The sequence below is a fragment of the Botrytis porri genome, assembly GCF_014898465.1.
Source record: "Botrytis porri strain MUCL 3234 chromosome Unknown BPOR_022, whole genome shotgun sequence".
NCBI lineage: Eukaryota > Fungi > Ascomycota > Leotiomycetes > Helotiales > Sclerotiniaceae > Botrytis > Botrytis porri.
Genome location: NW_024066096.1, coordinates 190018 through 215136, shown reverse-complemented (window position 1 = coordinate 215136; position 25119 = coordinate 190018). Strand labels below are relative to the sequence as shown.

The 25119-nt window shown below is 38.7% G+C and overlaps 7 protein-coding genes across 7 annotated transcripts; 3 read left to right on the top strand and 4 right to left on the bottom strand.

Annotated features, from left to right (window-relative positions):
* Positions 1-929: 929 nt before the first annotated feature.
* EAF01_011532 (uncharacterized protein) lies at positions 930-2407 on the bottom strand (the record flags this gene model as incomplete). Its single annotated transcript, XM_038919790.1, has 2 exons — positions 930-1630; positions 1705-2407. The coding sequence occupies 2 exons, from the start codon at positions 2405-2407 to the stop codon at positions 930-932; spliced, it is 1404 nt and encodes a 467-aa protein (XP_038764723.1).
* A 661-nt stretch (positions 2408-3068) lies between these two features.
* EAF01_011531 (uncharacterized protein) lies at positions 3069-4902 on the bottom strand (the record flags this gene model as incomplete). The annotated part of the gene is made up of 2 exons (XM_038919789.1): positions 3069-4270; positions 4326-4902. The coding sequence occupies 2 exons, from the start codon at positions 4900-4902 to the stop codon at positions 3069-3071; spliced, it is 1779 nt and encodes a 592-aa protein (XP_038764722.1).
* A 593-nt stretch (positions 4903-5495) lies between these two features.
* On the bottom strand, positions 5496-6384 carry EAF01_011530 (uncharacterized protein; the record flags this gene model as incomplete). The annotated part of the gene is made up of 2 exons (XM_038919788.1): positions 5496-5895; positions 5948-6384. The coding sequence occupies 2 exons, from the start codon at positions 6382-6384 to the stop codon at positions 5496-5498; spliced, it is 837 nt and encodes a 278-aa protein (XP_038764721.1).
* A 1092-nt stretch (positions 6385-7476) lies between these two features.
* On the top strand, positions 7477-9858 carry EAF01_011529 (uncharacterized protein). The gene is made up of 4 exons (XM_038919787.1): positions 7477-8148; positions 8201-8709; positions 8761-9215; positions 9272-9858. The coding sequence occupies exons 1-4, from the start codon at positions 7845-7847 to the stop codon at positions 9309-9311; spliced, it is 1308 nt and encodes a 435-aa protein (XP_038764720.1). The 5' UTR covers positions 7477-7844; the 3' UTR covers positions 9312-9858.
* Positions 9859-10130: 272 nt separating this feature from the next.
* EAF01_011528 (uncharacterized protein) lies at positions 10131-13340 on the top strand (the record flags this gene model as incomplete). The annotated part of the gene is made up of 5 exons (XM_038919786.1): positions 10131-10684; positions 10741-10914; positions 10965-11103; positions 11154-12999; positions 13060-13340. The coding sequence occupies exons 1-5, from the start codon at positions 10515-10517 to the stop codon at positions 13338-13340; spliced, it is 2610 nt and encodes an 869-aa protein (XP_038764719.1). The 5' UTR covers positions 10131-10514.
* A 1277-nt stretch (positions 13341-14617) lies between these two features.
* On the bottom strand, positions 14618-16415 carry EAF01_011527 (uncharacterized protein). The gene is made up of 3 exons (XM_038919785.1): positions 15522-16415; positions 15303-15453; positions 14618-15211 (listed from the first exon to the last, which is right to left on the bottom strand). Exons 1-3 carry the CDS (start codon positions 15988-15990, stop codon positions 14932-14934), a joined length of 900 nt encoding a protein of 299 aa, XP_038764718.1. The 5' UTR covers positions 15991-16415; the 3' UTR covers positions 14618-14931.
* Positions 16416-17834: 1419 nt separating this feature from the next.
* On the top strand, positions 17835-20072 carry EAF01_011526 (uncharacterized protein; the record flags this gene model as incomplete). The annotated part of the gene is made up of 1 exon (XM_038919784.1): positions 17835-20072. The coding sequence occupies one exon, from the start codon at positions 17835-17837 to the stop codon at positions 20070-20072; it is 2238 nt and encodes a 745-aa protein (XP_038764717.1).
* Between the last annotated feature and the right edge of the window lie 5047 nt (positions 20073-25119).

The following is a 25119-nucleotide window of genomic DNA, read 5'->3' as shown; positions in this document are numbered from 1 at the left end:
TACATACATACATACATACATACATACATACATACATACATATATACATATATACATACATACATACATACATACATACATACATACATACATACATACATACATACATACATACATACATACATACATACAAATACCTACTAAATAGAGTATATGACGAAATCAAACTTCAACTCCAGCCTTTAACTTTATTAATTCTCCATTTTTGCCTACCTAGCTCATTCACACAGACATATACAAATACAAATACATATACCATCGTATATCTATTGTCCGCACACCTGAGAATGCTTAATCAATCCTCATGCTCTCCTAAGCACTTCATGAAGATCATCTGTGCGTCCATTCATTCCGGATTTCCACATTTCCATACTTCATAATCCGTAATCCATCCCTCACTCGCTCATACAGTATACACGTAGAACATACATACGCCTATTACCATCCTCTTTTTCTTCCTTCCGAAAATGTTGTGTCCATCATCAATCAATTAATTGTGTTCCCACAAACCCCGCTCTCTCCAAATTCATCACTTTTCGTGTCTTGAATTCCAGACTTCTCATTCATTCATTCATCCATTTCCTTCCATTCCATTCCAATTTCGAGTAATATCGATGCAGAACACGTAAAACAAATCCCCATTCTCGAGCAATTTATTCATAAACTTTTCTCTCTGTTCCATCCCTCCATACCCTCCAGCCCAAAAGCTAATTCAAAATCATCATGCCCAACCAATGAATCTCGAGTTCTATAAATTCGGCAACGAATTCTTAACTTCTCTTCGGAAGATGCAAATCCGCTCTGTTAAGTCTGACAAACCACGTGGTTGATCTCCTCGTGTAATATCCCTACATATATGTATATGGGCCTCATAGACACCCAAGTAATTAATAAGCTCTAGCTAGCTCTTCTCATGTCAAGTATGTAGCTCAAGGACCATGTCGAGAATCTTTGCGCAACAATGCGTTTTGTTGCCGAACGACTTCCTCTTCATCATCTTCATTATCCCATCCCAGAACCGACTTCAACGAATTCAATTCTTTTTGTAGTTGTTGGAGTCCTCCTGCCACTCCGCTTAGAACAGTAAAAAATTGTTTTTGCGTAGTCTTTGGGATGTCGTCGATAAGGGCCCGTTCTTTCATCATGGAACCGTCAGCTGAGATGGGATATTGAACAATTGGATTATTGGGAAAATTATGCATTGGTATCGGCTGGGCGAATTGATGATTTTGAAGAGGTGGACCTCCCTGTTGCATGCCTTGTTTAATCGCAGGAGTTTCGTAGAATCGTGGTCGATGCAATACTATTGGAGCTGTTCGTGAATGTTGCCCATTTGCGCCGGGTTCGCCTTCATCCATATTTCCTTGATCGAGTTCTTCGCGGGCAATTTGAGCTTGTAACAGGGAATCCAATTCTGCTTCTTGAGCTTCCTTCAATCCGGGGGTTCTTAATGGTGGTCGTGGTATGGATGGAAGAGGTGGGTATGGACTGACATAATGACCTGGTGAATTGAATTTACTGAATATGCTGTTCTCCTCTTCAATGGTTGGCTTTTCGAATTCGGATCGCTTTCGCTTGGTGGAGGGGTCGGGTTTTTCCGTATATCTTAAAGCTCTGGCATCTTGATCTCCTACAATTGTAACATCCAAGGGTTAGTAAAAGTATTCTCACCAGACAAGATCATAAAGCATAGGATGTAAATACCCAGATTTTTAATTCTCAAACTGCATTTATTCCCTTTACTTGTAAAAATACAAGTTGCGCAAGCTCCTTGAAACCATTCGTCCAACACAATACAGTGAGAGAATCGTCCATAGCCCTGTTTACAATGCGAACATGGGTTTGTCATGATTCTTCCTCTGGTGGCTACCATACATGCACCCCTCTGCTGAACGCGTTGACTCTCAGTCGATCTTTCCGGTGGTAATTCCTGGTCTTCGCGCCATGGTAGATCGCGCATTTCGGGTAGAACTTTGATGCGGTCGAGGAAAGTCGGCTCGTTTCTATGATTTCCAAGTGAGTAGTACTTATCGTTTGCGTCGTCTGCAGAGGTATCTCCAACGCTTAATTCTCGTCCATTGACTCTTTCCTCATTCCTATTTTCTGGCGATTGTCCGTTCTGTGGGTAGTTCTGTCCTGGACCTCTCTCTGGAGTCTCACTCATTTCTACATCATCCGTCATATCCACTCTGGACGAAGGCGCCCTATGTCTCCTGGGACGCATATTTCTTTCCTCTCTTTTTCGTTTTGATTTTCTTTCTGGTGACGGCGAAGTTGAATTTGCTTCAGAAGGATTGCGCGGTTCAGGAGTTGGCGCGTAGTCGGCAGGCTGTCGCGTCCAGAGTCCTGGTCCGTTGGCTGAATATCTTGTTTTGGTAGATGCGTTACCTCGGTCGCGAAGTTCCATTTTATATGATGTGGTTTACTAGCTGGTCAGCGGGACTTGACAGCGAGAGATTTTGTTATGTGCAGAGCTAAGTAAGTGATTTGTCTAGCTTGAGGTGGTTAGGCCTAAGCGATAACCTTAAATTTTGCTCTTATCAGTGTGCCTATGTTCCGAAACCGTACATTTAACTAGACTGACTCGGCAAAGGGTTCCTAGACAAAATTATGAATTAGATGTAAAGCATCACCGTGAAATCGATTCCTCAATTCCTTCCCTAACAATACAGGATTCATAAAGCGTGAATTGAGAAAATCTTTTGATTCAATATTATCTGTTGAAGCTCCCTAGGTACCTACTTGAAGGGGATTTGATATCTTGACTTCAGGGCACAGCTTGAACGCTCGCATGTTTTCGCTTATGAAGAGATTCTTCATCGAATTAGCTGATCTCCTACATTGGGCATCTAGAGTTCATTTTGAAGTCTTTTCAGAGCACTGCAGATATCATATTACGACTACTGTATCATTTGAATCACCTGTAACATCGTGAGATTATCAACAAGTATGAGTTCTAGATTCACGCATTTTTATTGCTATTAGGTTTAATATAGGCTACTTTACAAATTGTATGTACGCTCATGCCGTAATGCTTGTGAAATTCAGAATATCATCAAAGCAACATATCAATTATCATCATCCTCCACGCCAAGTGTTTTCTTCAACGTATTAAGTTCTCTCTGAATATTATCAATACCTCCTTGAAGACCACTGATAATTCCCATTAGCTGTAGTTGCTTTCGCTTTGGCAAAGTCTCTATGAGTGGAGCCGCGGCAAAACTTAGTCCATTCGGAGTAGTAACAAAAGTTGGTTGGTATTCTCGTTGTTGACGTTTGTTGCCCGCTTTCTGGGGTGGGGGTTGTGATATAGTTGATCCATTACTCATGATAACTTGTTGCTGGCCTGCAAAGACGCTGGGACTGTGATTAGGTTGAACTTGAAATTGCGGATGGGGTAGTTGAGGTTGCGGATGGTGTTGGGGTAGGGGTAGGGGTTGATGTTGGGGTTGGGGTTGATGTTGGACTGGCGGTGGAGGTGGAGGTGGAGGTGGAAATGGAGATTGGTATTGCGCCTGTTGCTGTTGCTGGACTTGGGCCTGAATCTGCTGTTGTTGTACTTGAGCTTGATGTTGCTGTAGTCTAGTTTGAGGGGGTTGTTGTGGTTGAGCTTGTGGTTGAGCTTGTGGTTGAGCTTGTGGTGGTTTGGCTTGTTTCGGGTCTGATTTATCTTGCTGTTGCTCTGGCTTGGACTGCTCATGTTGTGGTTTTGGAATTTGTGGTCTAGGTAAATTTGGAAATGTAGGTTGGGATCCTGCTTGGGTTTGGTTGACAGAGGCCCAAGTTGTAGATGCCGGTCTACTCGGAGCTGACTGAGGAGTACCTGCACTTGGAGTATTGCTTGGCTTTCTGGTTGGTTCCTTGGCAGTCGGTTCCTTCTCGGCAGATTTGCCAACAGACTTGCGTAAACCGCCGTTTCGAGTGTTGGGTGTGGACGAGTTGCGCGTAGCCATAGACGGAGAATTGACAGGTGCCCATGAGGATAAAGATGAACGAGGTGGGCGCCCTCCGCGCGTCTTTGTAGATCCCAAACCTGTGTCTACTACAGGAGGTTCTTGCCATCCCGTTTGAATTGGCTTTTCTGGTTCTTCGACACGGGCTTTCTTTGCTGGCGGACCAGAATGGTTGTTTTCTTCGGCTTTATTTTTTGTACTAGATTTATCTGGCGTCTCTTTGACGGCATTCTTTGCTGATGCTCTCCGTGTACTTGAGGATTCAGGTTCTGGAGTTACACGAATTCCGTCTTCTGCAGTAAATTCATCGGGTTCGACTAGATCGGCATGCAATTAGTAATTGGTGTTAATTTCTTGGAAAGAAAAACTTACTTTCTTCATTAGTCTTGATGCTGCAGCGGTTTGGTCTGCCACTTAATTGACAGCTAGCGCATGCTCCCTTGAAAAATCCTGGCAGTGCGATACATAAGGTGAACTTTCCCCGAGCATTGGCACATGAGAGGCAAGGATCCTCAACTACATTGCCTCGAGTTGCGAGTAAACAACCAAATCTAATTTGCTTCCTACGGGAATCTCCTCCAGTCTCGATCTCAGAGCCCGCTTCGACTCCTTCCCTCCAAGGTAGAGCACGTTTTGCAGGCATCATTTGTAATCTTTCCTCCATTGTTGATGAGTTTGGATCTCTGAATGAAATTTGATTTAAATACTTCGGAGGTGTGCTGGGGCTATATCGTTTAGATGCTGAACTGGGCGTCGCGATCGCAGGTTCGTCAGCCAGTTCTGGCTCCGGCGACTCGAGGTTTTGAGGACTAACGGCCGCCATTTTGTTTCGTGGTGCGAAATCAATATCAGATCCTATTGATTCAGGTGAAGATGGTGCTGCCCACTCATCATCACCATCTTTATCAACAACGATAGTATCGCTGTCTCGAGATCGTCGTGGGGGCATGTTTTTAAGTCGCGTTGATCGAGACGTAATCGGTCGCGATATTTATAAAATCCCAAGGTGAAATTAGATCGTTCTAATCCTTGTATGGAATATAAATATTTGCCGCTTTTATCTCTTATCGGGACTGCACGTCAGGCTAGAAATTTGTTGGAATGGTCCAAAGTGAGATTGGATATAATTGAAGAATTTTCCCGGTAGACAACAATAATGAATATAAAAAGGGTTGGGTAATGTGAATGATTCACAGCTGAGTACAGCACAGCAAGGGCAGGTTTATCTACTTGGTCGGTAGATATTTTAGTTCGGAATTAGTTCTTTTAGTACTTTCTCTATTAGGTAAAGGTCTAGAAGTCTATCCATCGCCAAAATTGATAACCCAGAAAACTAATTGCCTTGATCGGCGATTAATGGATCTATGGTACGATTTTCTTCTGAAGGGTAGTGAATAGTCTCTTGTATTTCTATCTTGTTGGGCGCGTGACACGCTCGCTATGCTTACAATGCGTCATTTCTCCTATGGTAGCCATAATCTAGACTACCCTATGCTAATATGTTACGTTCGGTTGTATTACGAATGTACAACAAGGTGTCTATTATTTCTTGGCCTCCTCCTTGGTCAAGGCCAATTGGTCCTTTTCCTCCCTCGTTTTCCTTTTAGCTTCCAGATCATTTTCTACTTGCCAAACTGCTCGATCAAGTTCCATTTGCAATTCTGGTATGTCTAATGCTTTGGCAATTTCCTTTCCATCAGAAGCATGAAGTAGCATCGTCTCAACATCCGATACATTCGAATTTGATGATAGTGTATCAGCCGCACTTTTCGAGTCGGGAGACGGAATCTTGTTATTCAAATATAACTCGTCTAATATCTTGGATGGCTTGGGTGCAATGAGATTTTTCTTCAAAAGGAAGTCAATGTGTTTAGACCCTGCTAACGCTTTCCAATGACTATATGCACGAAAGCAGAGATAGAAGAAAGGTAAATTTGGGATACTGAGTGATATTAGCTCCCGAATATTATCGGCGAGGCTATAGCTGCACTTACATCGGAACAAGTGCGAAAGGAGCAACCAAAGGCATTCCAATGATTGAACCCCATAACCTCGTCTTATGAAGTTGCCTCCTCTCTGTGCCAAGTATCTGCAAGATTTTCGAAATGCTTTCCTGTGGAAGAAAATTTGAGGGAAATGAGATCTCAACTTTCTCTCTATCGCCCAACTCTTCTGCTCGCCTTCGTTTAGACAAGGGAGGAATCGATTTTAAACCCCATTCCTCATATGGTATCCTTTGCAGAGCCTTGTTCCCAAACTCGACCACCTTCTTCTGCCATCCTGATTCCTTCTTCTCCCAACTACTCCAAAGATTATTCGCCTTTGTAGTTGTCTTATCTAGTAGGGAAACCTCATTTGTAGTGGTGGCATTGAGTCGCTGGCAGTAAATGAGGGTTCGCCTTGTGGAGATGGGAAGTAGGTAGAGGCGCATAGTTCGTTTTTCGTGGACCAGCAAATTCGATGGAAAATTTATACAATCATACAATTCCGTTCCTCGAGATGGGTATTATGTCGTACGAGATCGTTAGGCGTTATACGTAAAATGGCCGTTATGCGTCTGCGCGTGAATTGCCGTTTGTTACTTCAATTGCATTGAAGTATGTATGAAAGTTAAGATGAGAAGATGGTGCTGGTTAGGTGAGTAGCGTTTTGCACTTCTTTCTTTCTTTCTCTTTTTTTCACTGATGAAAACTACCGGTAGATGAACATCAAGCTACAAAAAAAACCTAAAAATCGAAAACCTTTTTGCCTGGATTCATGGAGGCTGAGCTAAGATAAGATCCATTTTCACACTTGTAGGTAGGCAGAATGACGCATGAGAATAACCTTGAATACCTAGTGAATAAATACCTAAATATTTTCCAAGTGGGGGAGAAGAAAAGGTTGATCTAGATAGATGTGTACTAGGTAGGTGAGTGAGGAGTGAGGAGTGAGATGATAGGCTCGATAGGTATTTTGAGTATTTGGTGGGAGAAATGGTGGGAGGGGAGGGGGAGGGGAAGGGAAGGAAAGGAGGCGAGGAAAGAAGTGGGTGAAGATTCACCAATACGACACGATGCAAGTAATATCTCACTAGGTAGAGATGTTATTACCTGCCTGATCCATATATAGAGTGCCACGTGAGGATCTACTCACCTAGCAGGACACTATGAAGATCGTGAATATCGTGAACACCTTGAATACCATGAATATATATGTATACACTAAGTGTATATATATATACATATACATACATATTCACAACACTGCCTACAATTATAGACACCTAGTAGGGAATCCTTATAAAGCTTGGAGACTCCCCCATGCTCCCAAACTCCAATTTATACCTTGAATTGTCTTATTATCATCATTTTTATCCTTATTATCATTCCTCACCCCCTTGCTCTCCCATCTTCACAGCGTTTCGTTTGTGGTAATAATCCATAAAATCCATGTAATCCCATAGATGTTTAATGGGCTTGTGTGGTCCTCCGTAGATCATTTAATCTTTTATTCATAGCTACAGAATTGCAACTACATCTCTAATCTTAAACTAACCGCGAAACAAACATCCAAAATTTCAATCCCAACTTCCTCTTGTCACTTTCTTCAATTCTTTCTTCTAATTCATTATTCATTCATACACTCATTTACTCAATTCTTTTCCCCCTCAATCAAATCAACCAATTTCCTTTCTTATCGTATTCAATTCATAACTAAAAGCTAATTCGTGTTTCAATTCTTATTACGAGAGGCAACAATGCAGGAATAGGAGAGGGGTCGACCGCGATTGAAGCGTCGTTCAGGGTTGCTCCATCGCGTGTTAGGACTTGAAGAAAGAATTGCAAAAAGTGTCGAAAATTTCAAACGTCTTAACTCTGCGACACACAAATTGGGGAGGATCCTAGTATTATGGCAACATCAGATAGATTGCCACGGACCACACCAGGCCTGGGACTGCCATTCGAAGCATATAATAATAATTTTCAACATGATTCCCTTTCAGTCCCACATCAATTCTCGGATTCTGCGAGCGTCGGTTCATCGGAGAATGTTGCCATGAAAGGGAAAAAGAGAGCTGGTTCTCAGCATGCTGTTCGACCCAAAACCTACTCGTCCGCCTCATATAGGACCTACAGTACGCAAAACACACAATCGACAACTAGCACGCATGCACAGAATCGAGCAGCTCAAAGAGAGGTTCGTTCACTTCCTTGTAAGTTATTGGCCCACAGTCGAATTTTCGACCTGAGCTTACCTGTCAAAAGCCTGGATAGATTCATATGAAGAGGACGATCCAGCATCGCTACAATCCAAAAGAGTTTCCACCCCTTTGAGAATACATCCAGCACAGCATAATTCGACACCAACTCAATCTTCGCGAAGAATATCTCTCGATGGATATGTTGAATCCGATGATGATACGTATAATGCCATAAGCGACAAGAAAGTAGAGACGGGATTCTTTGGAGGTCTGCGCGAACCGGTCAGAGGTAGGAAATGGGATCATGCTAGAGACGCGGAACCTGTCATTCTCAGAGCCGGGGTACAACCAAATGCAGCTGTATGGCGAACCTTTATCAAAGCATCATCGTATGGTGTGCCCGAAGGAGAGGATCGCAAATTAGTCGATCAGTCATTTTTAAATAATTTAACTCCCGGTTACGATAGACCATGGTGCGGGGATCTTGAGAAGGGTGAAGGTGACGATGACGATAACATTACATCTCTCATATACAACAAAAGGAAACGGGAAACCTTTTTGAAACGCGTGCAGGTAAGCTCCACTCTCTACTTTTGTAATGAATGATTGGCTAACAGCATCTAGCAAACCATTCTCATGAACCCCTATGTTCCCCTTATCTTTCGACTCATTGTGCTTATAACTTCAATAATCGCCTTGAGCATTGCAGCCTCGGTTCATCATCTTTCGAACAAATACTCCTATTCTCAAAGTCCATCTACAACTATGGCAATTGTAGTAGATGTGATTGCAATTCCGTATACTCTCTACATGACCTGGGATGAATATACGGGTAAACCTTTAGGCCTTCGAGCACCGAAAGCCAAAATTCGACTCGTTCTTTTAGATCTCTTTTTCATTATTCTTGAGGCTTCTAATTTGACATTAGCTTTTGATGCGATATCAGATGATAGCGGGAGCTGTAAAGTCGGAAATACGGGATACAACGGTGTGGTATGCCATAGAGCTAAAACACTCTGTGCCATAATAACTATAGCATTGCTCGCATGGGGAATGACTTTTGCAGTTAGCATATTCCGGTACGTTCCCTCGTCTGAGATTTATATCTTTTCATCGTTGCTAATGTTTCTTCCAGGCTTGTGGAAAGGGTGGGTGGTCGAGAAGAGGCCGAATGAGTACATACTATCTCTGTCTCTTCAGACAATATTTTTTTCTTTAGTAAATATGGGCCAATTGAAGGCAAGGCGTTGGGTATATATCAGTTGGGTTGAAAAAATAGAAAAGCAAAATTTGTACATTGGAATTGTTTTATATGTCAGCGAGCACTGAGACTTGAAGCTACTCTCATCGTCTCAACACTAATGCGATAATAGGAGTAGATGAGAGCGCCTTTTTCATTTGTCATAACATCATTTAGATATAGATCTAAAGCATGCGAAGAGAAACTTTATTTAAACGCCAATCAGGATGTTTTAAGCCACGAAAGCCTATCATTTATCTCGTCCGCGCACGACTAAACTCGTCACACATATTCTTGGGCTCTAACGAATGGCGTGTGTTGGAGAAATCTGAAAATGTTTCTACAGCTTTAAATGGCTTCATCTATTTGAGTGATAGCTGCTTCTTCGCAAGCAGCTTCCCCGCACAAATTTCATGTACCTATGTGCCAATATTTGTAGGTCTCCTCGATGAATTATGAGCAGCACAGAGAGACTACTTCGTAATGAGTAACTTTACCCGACTCCAATGTGAATGGCATTCTGCATGGTTTCTCCTTTCTCATTCTAAATTAATAGAATTGCATTTACAGTAACATCGCTGTCTTTGATACTCATCCGGTATAGCCCCCCTGTTAACACAATGGAAGTTCTGGGAACGATCTAGATCACATTCTCATGCATTAGTTGACCTTACGTAATCTAGCCCGCATGTATATATACACCCCCGGCGGCATGTCGCATGCAGCGTGATGGCGATCAAACTTCTGGGAAGCTGTCATCCCACTACAGAGACTTAGTTTACTTTACATTCTCTTCGATCTTTTGTGTACTTACGTTGATTCCAGTTAACCGCTTTTAATTTTGAAGATATTTGGATTTCAAACCTTGAGAGAAGTAGGTACATCAATTCAACTCACCGTTAGCGTACATATACCTAGTCAAGGTTAAGCTCGGTGAACTGCCAAGGAACAAAGACATCGGCCAATATCAATTTGAGTTCTTGAATAGATTATCTGGGTAAAGCAACCAAGTGAGGAAAATTGAAGTCTGCCCTTTCAAGAAAAATCAATTACAAAATCCGTCGGTCAATAGTAACAAGCGCAACTACTCGAGAGGTAAGACATGCGCCAGAGACATGATGATCTTGCTCAATAAACCATGACAATGGGTGGTAACAATTCTGAAGCCAGCTTCATGAACAATGGCCACACTATGCCCAACGGCGGTCATAACGGTAGTCGGCTCACTCTGAGTAATGAACTTTCAAGGCCGGGTCTACTGAGAATTGGGAGATTCAAGTTCAGAGCAAAGACGGATGATCTACCACAGTTCGTTGAGTTCATCTTCTTTGCTTGATTTTATACACTAACATATAGTCCAATAGAGATTGGTGGGTTGCATCAACTGCATTCCCTCTCATCGCTGCCACAATTGGACCCTTGGCAAATGTTTTGTCAATCTCCGCTCTGGTTACAAAATGGAGGGCTGACCTACCCGATGATGGACAATTGCCATTTGGTGCTGACGAAAATGGCGTTGGCATACCTGATCCAGAATGGTGGGAGATCTTTGAAGAAACTCACGAATGTTACTAATTCGAGATTTAAGGGAAATCATCCTTAATGCTATCTCTCTTGGATGTGGGTTTGCTGGCAATCTTTTCTTGCTCCTAAACTTTATGCGCAGGGTTAGGTATATCGTCGCATTACCTCTATCGATAATCTTCTGGTACTTGTCTACTGGCATCGTGAGTCTGAGGTCCTTGTGCTGATTTCAACTCTAACATGTATTTCATAGCTTATTGGTATCTTATTAGCTATGAACGAGTACGTCCCACCTATTCGTCCTGGTCAAACTTGGTCTCAGGGATTCTGGTCCGCAGTCATGGCAGCTTCATTATATTTCATAGGATCAATGGTTCTCATGGTCAATATGCTTGGCTATTTCCTAGGGCATTACCCACAACATTTTGAACTCGACGACGATCAAAGAACTTTGATCTTACAAACCATGATGTTCTTTATATGGTTAGCTGGTGGAGCTGGAGTTTACCAAACAGTGTGTGGCTTTCAATACGCTGATGCTCTCTATTTTTGTGATGTCACAATCTTGACGGTCGGTTTCGGAGATTTCGTACCTAACAATGGTCTTGGTCGAGGGCTTCTTTTTCCATACGCTGTCATTGGTATCATCTTCCTTGGTCTTATGATCAATAGTTTGCGCAAGTTCGCTTCTGGTATGTCACAGGACAAGATTGTCAAGCATCATACAATGCGTCAACAACAGGAAACTTTTGGTCGGTCTGTCACGAATGAGAAAGAGATCCGCGACCGTCTTGGCTTACCTCCCAAATCCGACATACCTCGTCGTAGTGCAGTTGGAGATTCTTCCGGAGTTTTTGGCTCAGGTTCAATGCGTCGTCCTTCGCTTGACCGGTATGGTCATTTTGATATTCAAGGCCAAAAGATCACTTTCCATCAAAGGAGCTTTTACTCGTCTGGTGGTCGAGGTGGAGCTGGGCTGAAACACAATTCATTCACGCCTCTTAGTCGCGACGCTAAGCTTCTTAAACATGCCGAAAACAAGACTCCTCGAGTAAAGCATGCTAAGCGTCGAGAGAAATTAATTCTGCTCAGAGAAGAAAAGGATCGTTTTGATGCTATGCGCCAGATCCAGACTAATGTCCGAAAATTCAAGCAATACTACGCCCTGTCCATGTCTATTTTCGCTTTCTCAATTCTTTGGTGCGGAGGTGCCACTGTTTTCTGGAGAGCCGAAAAACGTGAACAAGACTTAACATACTTTCAAGCTTTGTATTTTTGCTATGTTTCTCTTCTGACTATTGGTTACGGCGATTTCGCACCAAAATCCAATGCTGGGAAACCCTTCTTTGTCGTTTGGTCTTTGATTGCGATACCTACAATGACGATTCTCATTTCGGATATGAGTTCTACTGTTATAGCAGCCATCAATCGTGGTACATTTACATTAGCCGATTGGACAATTATGCCTAAAGCAGGAGTTTGGCATGATTTTCTCATGAATCATCCAAGAATACATGCATGGTTATCGAAGAAGACCAATGAGAGAGAAGCTAAAAAGCGTATTCGTCATGGTTTCGATGTGCAAAATCCAGATGATAGACAAATACCTATAATTGACGACGTCGAACCAGATCTGGAATCATCTCTTGGTCAGGTTGTTGAGGAAATCGAGGAACCTCCTGAACATACCGAACATGATCTAGCCCGAAAATTAGCAACAGCTATTAAACGCGTCGCGAATGATCTACGAGCTGATAAACCAAAGAAATATAGTTATGAGGAATGGGTGGAGTTCACTCGCTTAATCAGATTCAGCACGCACAATGCAAAGGAAGTTGAAGAGGAAGAGGAAGATGAGGGATTGGTCGAATGGGATTGGATTGGTGAGGATAGTCCGATGTTAGCGGATGTTAGCGAGAGTGAATGGGTATTAGATCGGCTATGTGAGAGTTTGAATAGGTATACGAGACGACAGGGAAGAGTGACGAGAAAGGAACGGGCTGAGATGGATAGGATGGAGGAGAAGGAGAAAAAACATCCTCATAGGAAGGCGAAGCATGATTTGCATTATCCTGCACACCCGGGACCGAGAACCCCATGTCCGGAATAGAAAAGGGGGTCGGGGCGGAGTGGGGTGGGAGATAGTTCGAGATGGAAAGGTGGCTCGATTGATAACCAGGATGAGGATGGGAATGATGATGGAGATGGAGATGATGGGGTGAAACGACATGTTTTCTTTATTGATGATATTGATGACAAGAATACAGAAAGTCACATACCACCTAGGAGTAGCGGAGAGGGAAATGAGAGTGAGAACGGGAGTAATATTCCCGCGAATCCAAGCTCGGGTGTCCCTAGAAGCAGATATGGAGATGGAGATGCAGACAAAGACAAAGACAAAGATACAATCGAAGTCCTGGGGGGCTCTAGTAGAGATTGAGTCACGCATTACAATATAATCTTGAATCAAAGAGGGAAGGAAGTCTTCGAGCAGTGTGTTCAATAGTCCGGCCTACAGGACGGACTAGATTATTTAAATCAAACAGTTAAGCTTAAGTCTAATTATATTTTAAATAATCTGTTTATAATATTAAAATCCCCAATCAGCTGAACTGCTAATTCAAAAGTCCAGATGAACTGAACTGGATAGATCATGTGATTGATATTACTTCACAAATTAGTACATCTTCAACTTTCCAATTCGGTTACAAAGATATCATTGATTTAATAGACTCAATGTATTATGTGCTAATTTCTATCCAGTTTAAAAGTCCGGACTATAGTTTAGACTTTATAATATCAGATTAGGTAAGTTAGTTTAAACAGTATATATTGAATCCTCCCTAATGATCTATGTAGGCCTAAAGAATGCTATTCAATCCGTCTAGCTCGTCGTCCGGACGGAAAACTAGCAGACTATTGGATATACTGTCTTTGAGGGTGTATAGGAGATGAGGTTGTGATGATGAGATATGCTGAATTATTTTGTAGATGGGTGATGGGTGATGGGTGATGGAGTTATCTGCTAGTTAGTTTGTTGGTTGGTTGGTTGGATACTCACTTGTTGAGTTTCATGTATTATAACGCAGAGTCAGATTCACACATCCCATATCATAATCTTATATCACGTAAGATGATAATATCATATCATACATATTACATGGTAAACCCAAAACTCATTTCATTTCATATGAGAATTAAATATTGCTTGAGGCTGATGATTTGATAGTATAGATTAATTATATATATTCTAACGTGGTTTATCAGTACGTATATTATATCAGTATATACATTATTATTTTTATATATAAAAAATGGTCATATATAATCATACACTTTCTTTATTTATTGATATAATTTAATTTTTCCTTATATATATTATATTTATTTATATAAATAATATAAAAATGAATTAAAATAGTAAAATCTTATAATAATAATAAAGTTATTTAAAGAAATAGATTTTTATAATATAAAGTATGATATTCCTGAATTATAATTGAGATATCTATAAAAAGATTAAATTTTATAAATATTTCATTTTTATTATTTATAAGGAAACTTTTTTAGAGAAAAACTAATAATTAATGATTTAAATAAAAATATTAATAAAAGACTAATTTTGATGTATTTTGAAGTGGTGCATATATTGATATAGTATATGTACTGATAAACCATGTTATATTGAATAAATTGAAGTATTTATATAATATGATATGACATGATCAATTACTTTTGGGTAGGTATCTATTTAGTAGAATCATCGAATCTTCGAATCTTCGATTTAAAATCTGATAATCAAGAGATAGAGATTGAAATAAAAATGGATATCAATTAACCCTTCCTTTCCTTTCCTTTCCTTTCCTTTTATCGTCCCATACGCCTAGTATACGTCTTCGCCTTCCATGTCCCGATGTCCCATAAACGATAAACGATAGAACGATGCCATACCTATTAGTTCCTTCCCTCAAATCCACGTAATCGTCAAAAAAAATAATAAAAAAATAAAACAAAATATCCAAACCCAAATCCTAAATCAAAACTCCCGCTCCCAAAAACACAAGCAGCAGCATACCCCAAGAAACCCCCATCTTCGGGACATCGTTCGTACTAGTATTACTGCCAGTAGCGGCTGCGCGCGTAAGACTTTCTGTGCTTTCTGCATTTGCGGTTGTGGTCTCGTTTGTGGAGGAAGTGGAAGTGGAAGTAGATTCACCAGCCATTTTATCAGTGATGAATTTCGCCGCGGCGGTTCCGTAGGTGGTGACGTAAGAGAGGTGGACTTGGAGGGAGGTGCCGGAGTCGCAGAATCTGATTGAGGTGTTAGAGGGGACGATAGAAATTTTTGGGGGTTCGGGGGATGAGGGGATGGTGATGGGGAGAGGGGGAGAAAATAACTTACTCATCCTGATCATCACAATAAGAGACTGTTTTCTCGGCAGGACAAGCCGCGATATTTTGACGGGCAAAAAGTCCATTGTTCTTGGCGGTACCGGCGTTGAATGTTTCGGCTGGGACGTGAGATGGATCGCCCATTAGAACCATTGCCACGACTGAATTTCCGTTAGTCAAGTTCCCTCTTCTTACGTTCCGAATTGCAACAAGAAAAATTAAATCTCACCATTACTACTAAAATTCCCCGACAACGCTTGAGTGTTCCCCGTAAACCCCATTTCAGAAGTCCCACACATAACATCCGCCGCCACCTGTGCTCCCTGCGAATACCCCATGACCGCCATCTTACTCTCAGGACACTTTTCCGCATACGCCTGGACCAATTTCTGCATGGCGGCTACGCCCGAAGCTTCGGAGGCTTGGTATTGCGTGAGTGTAGCTGGATAATCTACGGCTTCGGAGTCGGAGCCGGGGAGAGAGGCTTTGACCATGGTGGCGACGGAACCGATGATTCCTTCGCCCGGGGCTTCGGTGGAGGCGCGGGCAACGATCATGTGGATTGCGCCGGCGGGGACGCAGGTGGAGGAGGTACTAGAGGTGCTGGAGTTTGCGCGGGGGTAGAGGGGAGAGGAGATTCTGGATGCGGAGGCGAGGGTTGTGAGGGCTAGAGAGAGGAGGATGGATGAGGAGTACATTTTGATTCGATTTGGTTTAAATGATATTGAATGGTAATGAAAGAATGGTAGACAGCGCAGCTGGTACTGGTAATTGTATTTTGAAATGAATCGAGTGAAGATTGATTAACCGACGGATGAATGAATGTGTACAAGAATGCTATACTCAGAAATCAACGAGAAATAGATCATATATAAGATTTCCCAGCCCTATAAGTTCATCAATAAGAAAGACGACCCTTTGTAGTATTTTCGTTACATTTCCGTTTTTGGGATATCTTCACGAATTCTAATTCAGACCGCTATGTCGAGCGATGGAAACCATCCCGTGTAGTGGCTGAACCCAAGCACTTGTAGTGGATCGTCCGCACTCCCGGGCATGATCAGACTGAAGAATTTGAGACTAGAGAAGCACTTCCACCAAAGTGTTCTCTCGCAATCAAACCCCGATTAGGAAATACCTAGGTATTATTGTCGCACGAGCCATGGCATGGCACATATTTAATTGACAAGGAAAACCTTTCTTCAACAAAAACAAGTGATTGAGAGTGCTGTGAAACCAATGGAGATATGAATGCCGTGCGTTTCAATGCCGGTTGTTGTCTGTGCTGGGAGGTTTAGGATTTCAGATGAAGAGTAGGAAGAAAAGGGCTTGGATGCAAATGAGCCAATCGCAACTTTGTTTTTGATCTGGTGGAACATTGATCTCCTGTAAATAAGTTGGAAAGATTTCCAAGACTATCTAGGAAAGTCGATAATTGTCCTTGTGTACCCATAAATCCCGAGGTTACATTGACAACATTGTGGATGGGAGAAAATGCTTCCAATGGGGATTTGAGATGTTAGTTTCTACTGACTGAAGGCGCGTAATATATTTCAAAATAAGTGGCTCTCAATCTCATGTTATATATTTGAGATATAGAATCACCCAGCCTTCGAGAACTGACAATTGATGTGGCTTTTGCTATCAACCATGCGGGCAGCTTTCAAAATGGTGAAATGTCTGCTTGCCCAGAATTTAGATCTTGTCAAAATTTGTGGTGAGCGTCGAGAAATATTTGACTGTCTGTCAAATTCATCAACGATGTACTCTACTCTATTCCAGACGGGGATGCAACAGTAAGACCCAGTAAGTCCACTTGGATCTGTTCACAATGGTAGTTTATTACGACGAACAAATTTGATGAAGTTGACATATAGCATATTGATTATGGTTATGCTATCACCCTTGAGACATCTGCGGAGCAGTTGTTGTCTGATGAGTACGTCTAAGAATCCACCAGTATGAGGAAAAAGTAGGTACAGGTCATACACGATACTCATTAAACTGTCGTTGGTGATGTATAAGAACGGTACATTTGGAACTTCTTGTGAAGCAAGTCGAAAAGTATATCGCGATAGGAGGCTCCTCAGTGGCAAGATAATATCCTAGTTACAACCCATATTAAAGCAAGAGACTCGTAAAGGAAAATGTACCTCAACAACGTTAACAACACTTGTACCTTCTGCTCCAAATGCTCGAGTGGTTTTGTTCATCTAATGATGTACTGCTACTAGGATATCGAAGAACTATCTTCAGTATCGATAGAGTAATTGGAGACGGTGTAGACATACTCGATACAGATAATCATGTTGCTGGATTTTTTATGATTAGATTTGGGCCGGGATCAATTGAAAATCTAGCTTACTCCGAGTACCGATGTTGGACTCCGTCACGAACAGTATTGCTATTCCTCTATCAACTTGTCTCATCTCGACACATCTTTTCAATTTCTCTCATCATCTTCTGAGTCCTACATACAAAATTCAAATAGCTATCATTACAATGCGATAATTCCTCACAGAAGTCTATAAACGCAATATATATGTCGATCCGCAGAGAGAACGGACACGAAGTTGTCCCACGAAGACGAAATGGCAAACAGCCCGCGTGTGAGCCATGCAGAAGAGCAAAAAGTTCTTGTGATCATAGTCTTCCCGTATGTGATCGATGTAAGCGACGGAAAGCATCGGCAAAGTGTGTATACCTCTCAGCACCTATGGCCCGTCGACCACCTACAGGGGACTCCAATACCAGTAGGGAGCACGAACATACTACCGGTATTCTATCAACCCCCACTCCCACTCCCACTCCAACTCCTTCTATTATATCTTCACATGATCATCTGCTTTCGCCTGATAGTAGGCCTACAGAACCAGGAAGAATACAATCCGGGGGTTTCTTTGGCCCAACAAACTTCTCCGCTGTATTCGAGGAAAATCGGGATAATATCGGTAACGATATACCAATCTCCAATGACTCTGGTGCGCTTCCATCTTATGACAGTCTCCAGAGTCATAATTTTCTCATGCTACCCGGAAATGCATTGGGAGGATCCCCACGAATCCAGCTCGGAATCAAGATCTTGCAAAAACTGCCTGACAAACGAACATGTGACCATTTGCTAAGATGGTTTTTGGAAAGGATGGGCGAGTGTAGTTCTTATACCCCAAGACAGATTTCAGTACAAATAGCACATTCGTTGTGGTCCCAGTGGGGAAAGGAATTCAAGGAACCAAGACTTCTCGATGATATGGAACGTATATCTACGCATCTATGCAGGAACTCCGAGCATCATCTACAGGAGGCAGAGGATTACCAACCCTGGTTAGATAGTATTACAGGACCTAATATGAGATGGGAATCCGTGGGACTCATAATTGCAGCTCTATGTCAATCCATTTTGTCACTTTCTGAGAGAGATCCCTTCTTCACAACTCAGCCTGGGCAAAGGAAAGATCGAAAACATTTCGCTCTAGAGTTAAAAGATTGCATTCAAGCTTGTGTTACATTGTCTAATTATATGGACTACATTAATACAGTCATGGTAGGACTTTTGACACAAAATCTTATTATTGCTAATGTGATTATGGGCGATGCGAGTTTGATTGTCTGGAGACAAATAGGAGATTTGGTCAGCATGTCAACAGCACTTGGTCTGCATCGCCAACCAGATAATGATGGACCCGTCACATTCTTATCCGAGTGTAAAAGACGTTTATTTACAATAATATTCAATGTCGATAAAAGTTCTGCTCACCTTACAGGTCGTCCACCAGCTCTAAGTTACCGCTATACACGTTTCCGCTTCCCTCTTGACATCGACGAAGCAATATTTGCTCAAGGTCCCGAAGCACTAAGAAACGCGGCGGAGAAATTAGACGCCAATGGCTGGAATCAAGAAGGCAGATTGACAAACGCAACGTACATTCGGGCTTACGGTTATCTCACCATAATCACCGATGAGATCCTCGAATTATCTCTCACCGGTAATATCAGCGATACCCGCATTACCGATCTTCTAGCCCGTCTACAAGAAACCTACGATAGTTTCCCCTATTACACCCATTACCGTCCCAACGACGTAAACTCTCCTTCAATATCCGACGGTGTACTATGGCGTCGCATCGTTCTACGACTCACATACCTCGAACAACGACTCACGCTCGAACGACTCGCTCACAAGTCTCTCCTTCTCTCGGGCCAATCCATGATCTCCTGCGCTCTCGAAATGCTCCAGCTGACCGTTCTCTTCTGGGTGCAACGCGATCGCTTCGTCGAACACCATCACGATTACGATTGGATGCTTATGTGTTGGGGTGTTCCCTCCAGCGGCGTCTTGTGTGTCGAAATCCTTAAACAGATGAAAGCCCCGCAGGAATCGACGATTAAACTCCCGACCTCGGAAATTGTGCAGAATTTAAGTTTGTTGGTGGGGTTTTTTGAGTGGATTAAACCCAGTGCGGGGAATTATTTGCTGTGTGGACGCATGAGTAAATTGGTGAAGAGGATATTGGATCAGATTTTGAATCAGCGGGTTGGTGGGCGTGGGCACTCGCAGGGACAGGGACAAGAAGGGGAAAGGAGTGGCATGGGCTTGGTTGAGGATGGAAACGTTGGGTTGGGAGGTGAGAACGGAAATGGGAATGTAGATGTGGGTATGATGGGAGTAGACGATATAGATGCAATAGGTGATGATGTGGGAGCATTTGGGAATCTGGATTGGTTGAATGAGTTGGATTGGAGTAGAGGACCTTGGATGAATTTAGATGGTCTTACTTGAAAGTTGATACAACATTTAGGTAATTGTTAATTTATGATACTCAGAGATCATTGTAGAGGCTCACGAGTTTCAGGATTACAAGCGAGGAATAACTGGTATATAAATCGATGAAAATATACCGAGCATAATTACAATTTCGGCCCAGACTCCGAGTCCAAGGATGTGAGAGGACTGTATACCAGGTAAGCGCAATCTCTTTAATACTTCTGTAGATGACTTTCAAGAGATTAAGAATCCTATACTAGTCAATCATAAGGTCCTACCTCCAATAAAAATACACAGAGCATGTTATATTTCAACTCCAACCAAACATCTCCTCTACAAAAAACCCCTCCCCATTGCATATCACACACACAATAACAAAGAAGCTATCTCCATACTTCCATCCATCCATCCATCAATCATCCTTCCAAGTTCCAACCCATTCCCAACACACAACAAAGAACTTTTCCCCTTCTAATCTCATCTCAACTCTAACCATTCCCTCATTCCCTCATTCTCAACAGTTGTAATGAATATATTTATATATAACGTGGTTCATGAGCATATAGGCCATATCACTATGTGGACCACTTCGAAAATACATCAAAATCAAGGTTTTCTTGATATTTATATTTTAATAATTAATCATTATTTTTGAAAGAAAAAATAAATAAAAATTATAATAAAAATAAAATATTTCTAACATTTAGATTTTTTTCTAAATAATCCATTTTAACTTGAAATTATCACGCTTTGCGTTACAAAAACTCTTTTTCTTTAATAACTTTAATAATAATTGAAATTGTTAAAAAAAAAATTGATTTTTGAAATAATTGAAAAATTAGGTTTTATATAAGAAGGTTCAGAAAATTCTATTGACTAATAAAGAAAGTGTAAAATTATATATAATCGAATTTTGTATAGAAAATGAAGTAGTTTATATAGTAATATAATCTATATGCTAATGAACTACGTTATAGGAATATATAAAATATATTCTTTTCTATTATCTTCTTTCTTATTTTTCCTAAGATTAAAGGAAACCTTTAAGATTACAAACAATCAATTACTCTTTAGATCTTATTAAAATAAAAACTTTAAATTCTTTAACATAATTTAATAAAGAAAGTAATATTTAATAATTAAATTATATATCTTATAATACATAGTCTATTCCGAAAAGCAATATATTAGTAATTCAATAATAATATTAGATTATAATATAATAAAAGTTAACAATAATATTATTAGATCTAATTATATCTGTATTTGTTTATATATATAATTATAAAGATTATTTCTTTAAAAATATTCTATCAGACTCTATATATTTGTTATACAAGCTATAAGCTTTTTTCTTATCTTTATATTTAATTTGAGTTGTTATATAAGAATATATTTTAAGTATTAAATAAAACAATTAATAGGATTTCTTAGTGAATTAAAGTATTATTATTCTAAAACTTATATTTTGAAATAATTTTATTAAATCAAGATTTATTTTATACTTATATTTATAGATCGTTTAAAAGCGAATAATATAATTTATCAATATCTATATCGAAATATTATTACTTATTTACTCTGAATACTTTATTATTAATATTTAAAAGAAAATCTTTATAATCTTTATACTTGATATTAATAAAGGCTGATTTATTCGTTCAAAATAATTTTTAGAATATATATTAATAATAAGACTCAATAGTATAATATTAAAATAATAACTTATTTTTCCTGATATTTCTAGATCAAGTTGTATTCTTTTTGAATTATAAGAATATATAATAACGATTCTTTCAAATTGAAATATTATTATTGAGTTTAATAAGAAATTCTTTGAATATAAGAATATATATAGATGATATGATTATAAACGATATAGATATGATTTTGTAATTAAAAATGAATATTTCTTAATAAATAAAGTTATTGTTAATAAAAATGAAAATAAACAGATTAAGTAGATTTAGAAAATTAAGAATTAGGAGAAAGTTATTAGTATTTATTAAGTCGACCACTCTACTTTCGGGCCACCTCTGTTTTGGGCCACTCTTTTATATTAAAAATCGCTTTTTTGGCCTATTAATATCTCTATCAATATATAATCTAATCTAATAAAAATCTAAATATATATAATTTAAGTCATTTTAAACTTATTCTGAAATTTTGAAATTTTTAGGAATTTTCTGTATTAAGATCTAAAGCTTCAAAATATCGATTTTTAAATTTGTATAGGAATTATATACAAATTTGAAACTTTTATAAAATCTTTAATAACTTTTTGATAATTATTATTAAAAGAAAATTAAAGAAAATTAATAAATATAGAGATATAATATACAATGAGTTTAAAGTAATATAAATAATCCCTACAATTTTAAGGGTATTCTTTTAAATATCTATTTATAGAAAATTTTCTTTTTTTTCTGAATCCTTTAAAATAAATATATTATAAATTTGTAATAAATTTTTATAATTTATTTTTAACAATTTTTATTAAAAAATTATTAAAGATTTTATAAAAGTTTCAAATTTATATATAATTCTCATACAAATTTAAAAATCGATATTTTGAAGCTCTAGATCTCAATATAGAAAATTCCTAAAAATCTGAAATTTTCAAAATAAACTAAAAATGATCTAAATTATATATATATAAATTTTCAATGAATTCTATTCATAAATAAGAAAGTTAAAAATTCCATTTTTGATATAAAAATGTTATAACAGGTTAGTAATAGGCTGTAAAATCACCAACGTATAGGCTATAACGATACTATAAATCTTGGTGATTCAGCTGTAGTATATCAAGGGATGCTAGGCATTCAGAAAAGCCTCAGATATGTATATAGTATTAGTTATAGAATATCCTAGAAATATAGGATATAGTTCTCAGGATAATAGGTCCTAGGAAAGATAGAATATAATAAATAAGAAGGCTTCACTAGGATTAATAATGTCCTAGAGGATTAGCTTAGGACAAAAGAATAAGCTAGAATATTAAAAGTCATAGAATTAATGTCTCATAATGAATAGCTCAGAAATAACAATGCTCTAGAAGCACCTGGCTATTCTAACTATTCAAAAAGGATGAAGATCTATATAAGGGAATAGATTTCATTATAATATAAAGCTTTATACTCAAGAACAATTATTAATTTCATTATTATAATTACAAGAATTATAATCAATTATAATCTTATTGAATTCCTATTTGAAATTTAGTTTAAATTATCTTAAAAGATCTCTAATTATTTTTATATAACCTTAGAGGCAGTTTCCGTAATACTTTAAATACTCTTTTTACTTTAAGTACCGATTCAATAATCTATTGCTGAAATATAACAATCAGAAATATTACTATAGATTAATCTACACCAATAATAAACATTAATAATATCGAAATGATTAATACTTTATAGGAGATTATTATTAATGAAACTTTTTGTTACGGAGGTACCCGCACCGCAACATGGATTATAAGATAAACCTAAGGCCTTGGTGTTGGGACCTACGAAAACAGCACTGTAGGGACAGTTGAATTAAAGGGTAACTAAAGATAGCGGTAACCGAATAAATAAGCAGTGATTAAAAGATAGGTACCTATCTTTTATTGGCACCTACCCCACAGTAGGCACAGGTTGCACAACGGTTACAGATTAGCTAGTAAGCACAGGTTAAATAAGCGGTAGCCTTACCAGGTCACGAGGACAAGTGTCACGTGAAGGAAAGTCGATTCGACTTGTCGACTCGAGTAGTCGAGTAGACTTGACGATTCGATCAAAGTACGAAGGTCTATATAAGGGAATGGGTTTCATTACAATGTAGAGCTTCGTGCTCAAGAACAATCATTAGTTTCATTACTATAGTTACGAGAATTGCAACCAGTTACCAACCTTATTGAATTCCTACTTGAAGTTTAGTCTAAACCACCTCGAGAGAACTCTAGACACTTCCACGTGACCCTAGAGGCAGCTCCCGTAACACTTTTAAGATTGCCTTATTAGATAAGTATTAAGGTAATTAATAGGAATTTGATACTTTCCTTTTGTAATTAGAAATCTATTTTCAATTCAATAAGGATAAGTTTACAGCTATAGAATCCAAGAGTATATAAACTACATTCTACTTCAAAGGAGAAGTAAGTAAATAGATTCAGTTATATTTGTGAAATTATTTTGAGTATAACGAATAGGATTATATATAATTTATTTAAACAATCTTCAATAGTTTTAAAGGATTTAAAATAGAGATTTGTAGAATCTTTAGGAACTTTAATGAGCTAGAGATAGTGGAAAATAAGATCTTCAATTTTAAGTAGATAGGATTAGTATTGAAGTATACTATAGAATTTCAAAGATATGTGGGAATAATTAAGTAAAATGAAGTTGCTATTATAAGTTATTATTGTAAAGGACTCAAATTAGAAATCAGATTAGAGTTAGAAAGATTTGTTGAAAGTATAGATTTGAACGATCTAATTTAAGACTTTATCGAATCAGATTATACAAACCCTAAGGAAATCAAAAGTAAAGGTATTACTATAAGAATGAGGGAAGATTATATTATAATTCATAAAAATATAAAGATCTTATAGAACTCAATACTATATATTATAAAGATGGGAATAATAATCCGGAAAAGAAATAAAGGTGAGAAAATAACTTATACTTTGAATATGGAAAAGTAGAGTATCAAATAGTAAAATATTGAAGTAAGAAAACAGAGGGTAAAAAGGGCAACTTTAAGAATAAATTTGATAAGGGTTAATTTAATACTACCTTTACGTTATAATTGTATACTGTTAGTATAATAGGGCTAGTTATACTATTATTAGTTTACAAAGAAGAGTTTGAAGAAGAAGAAGAGGTTAAATACCTTTTATAGGTAAACAAAGACCCATAATTAGGAGAATTATAAATTATTCGACAAATCAACTAATAGAACCGTTGTATTTGGAGATTTGAAGATATTAATGAAGAAACTATCAACTATAACCTTAGTGTAATAAATACTGAAAAGAGTGAGATTTATAAGGTCCGGTATATCGATTAATATTGAA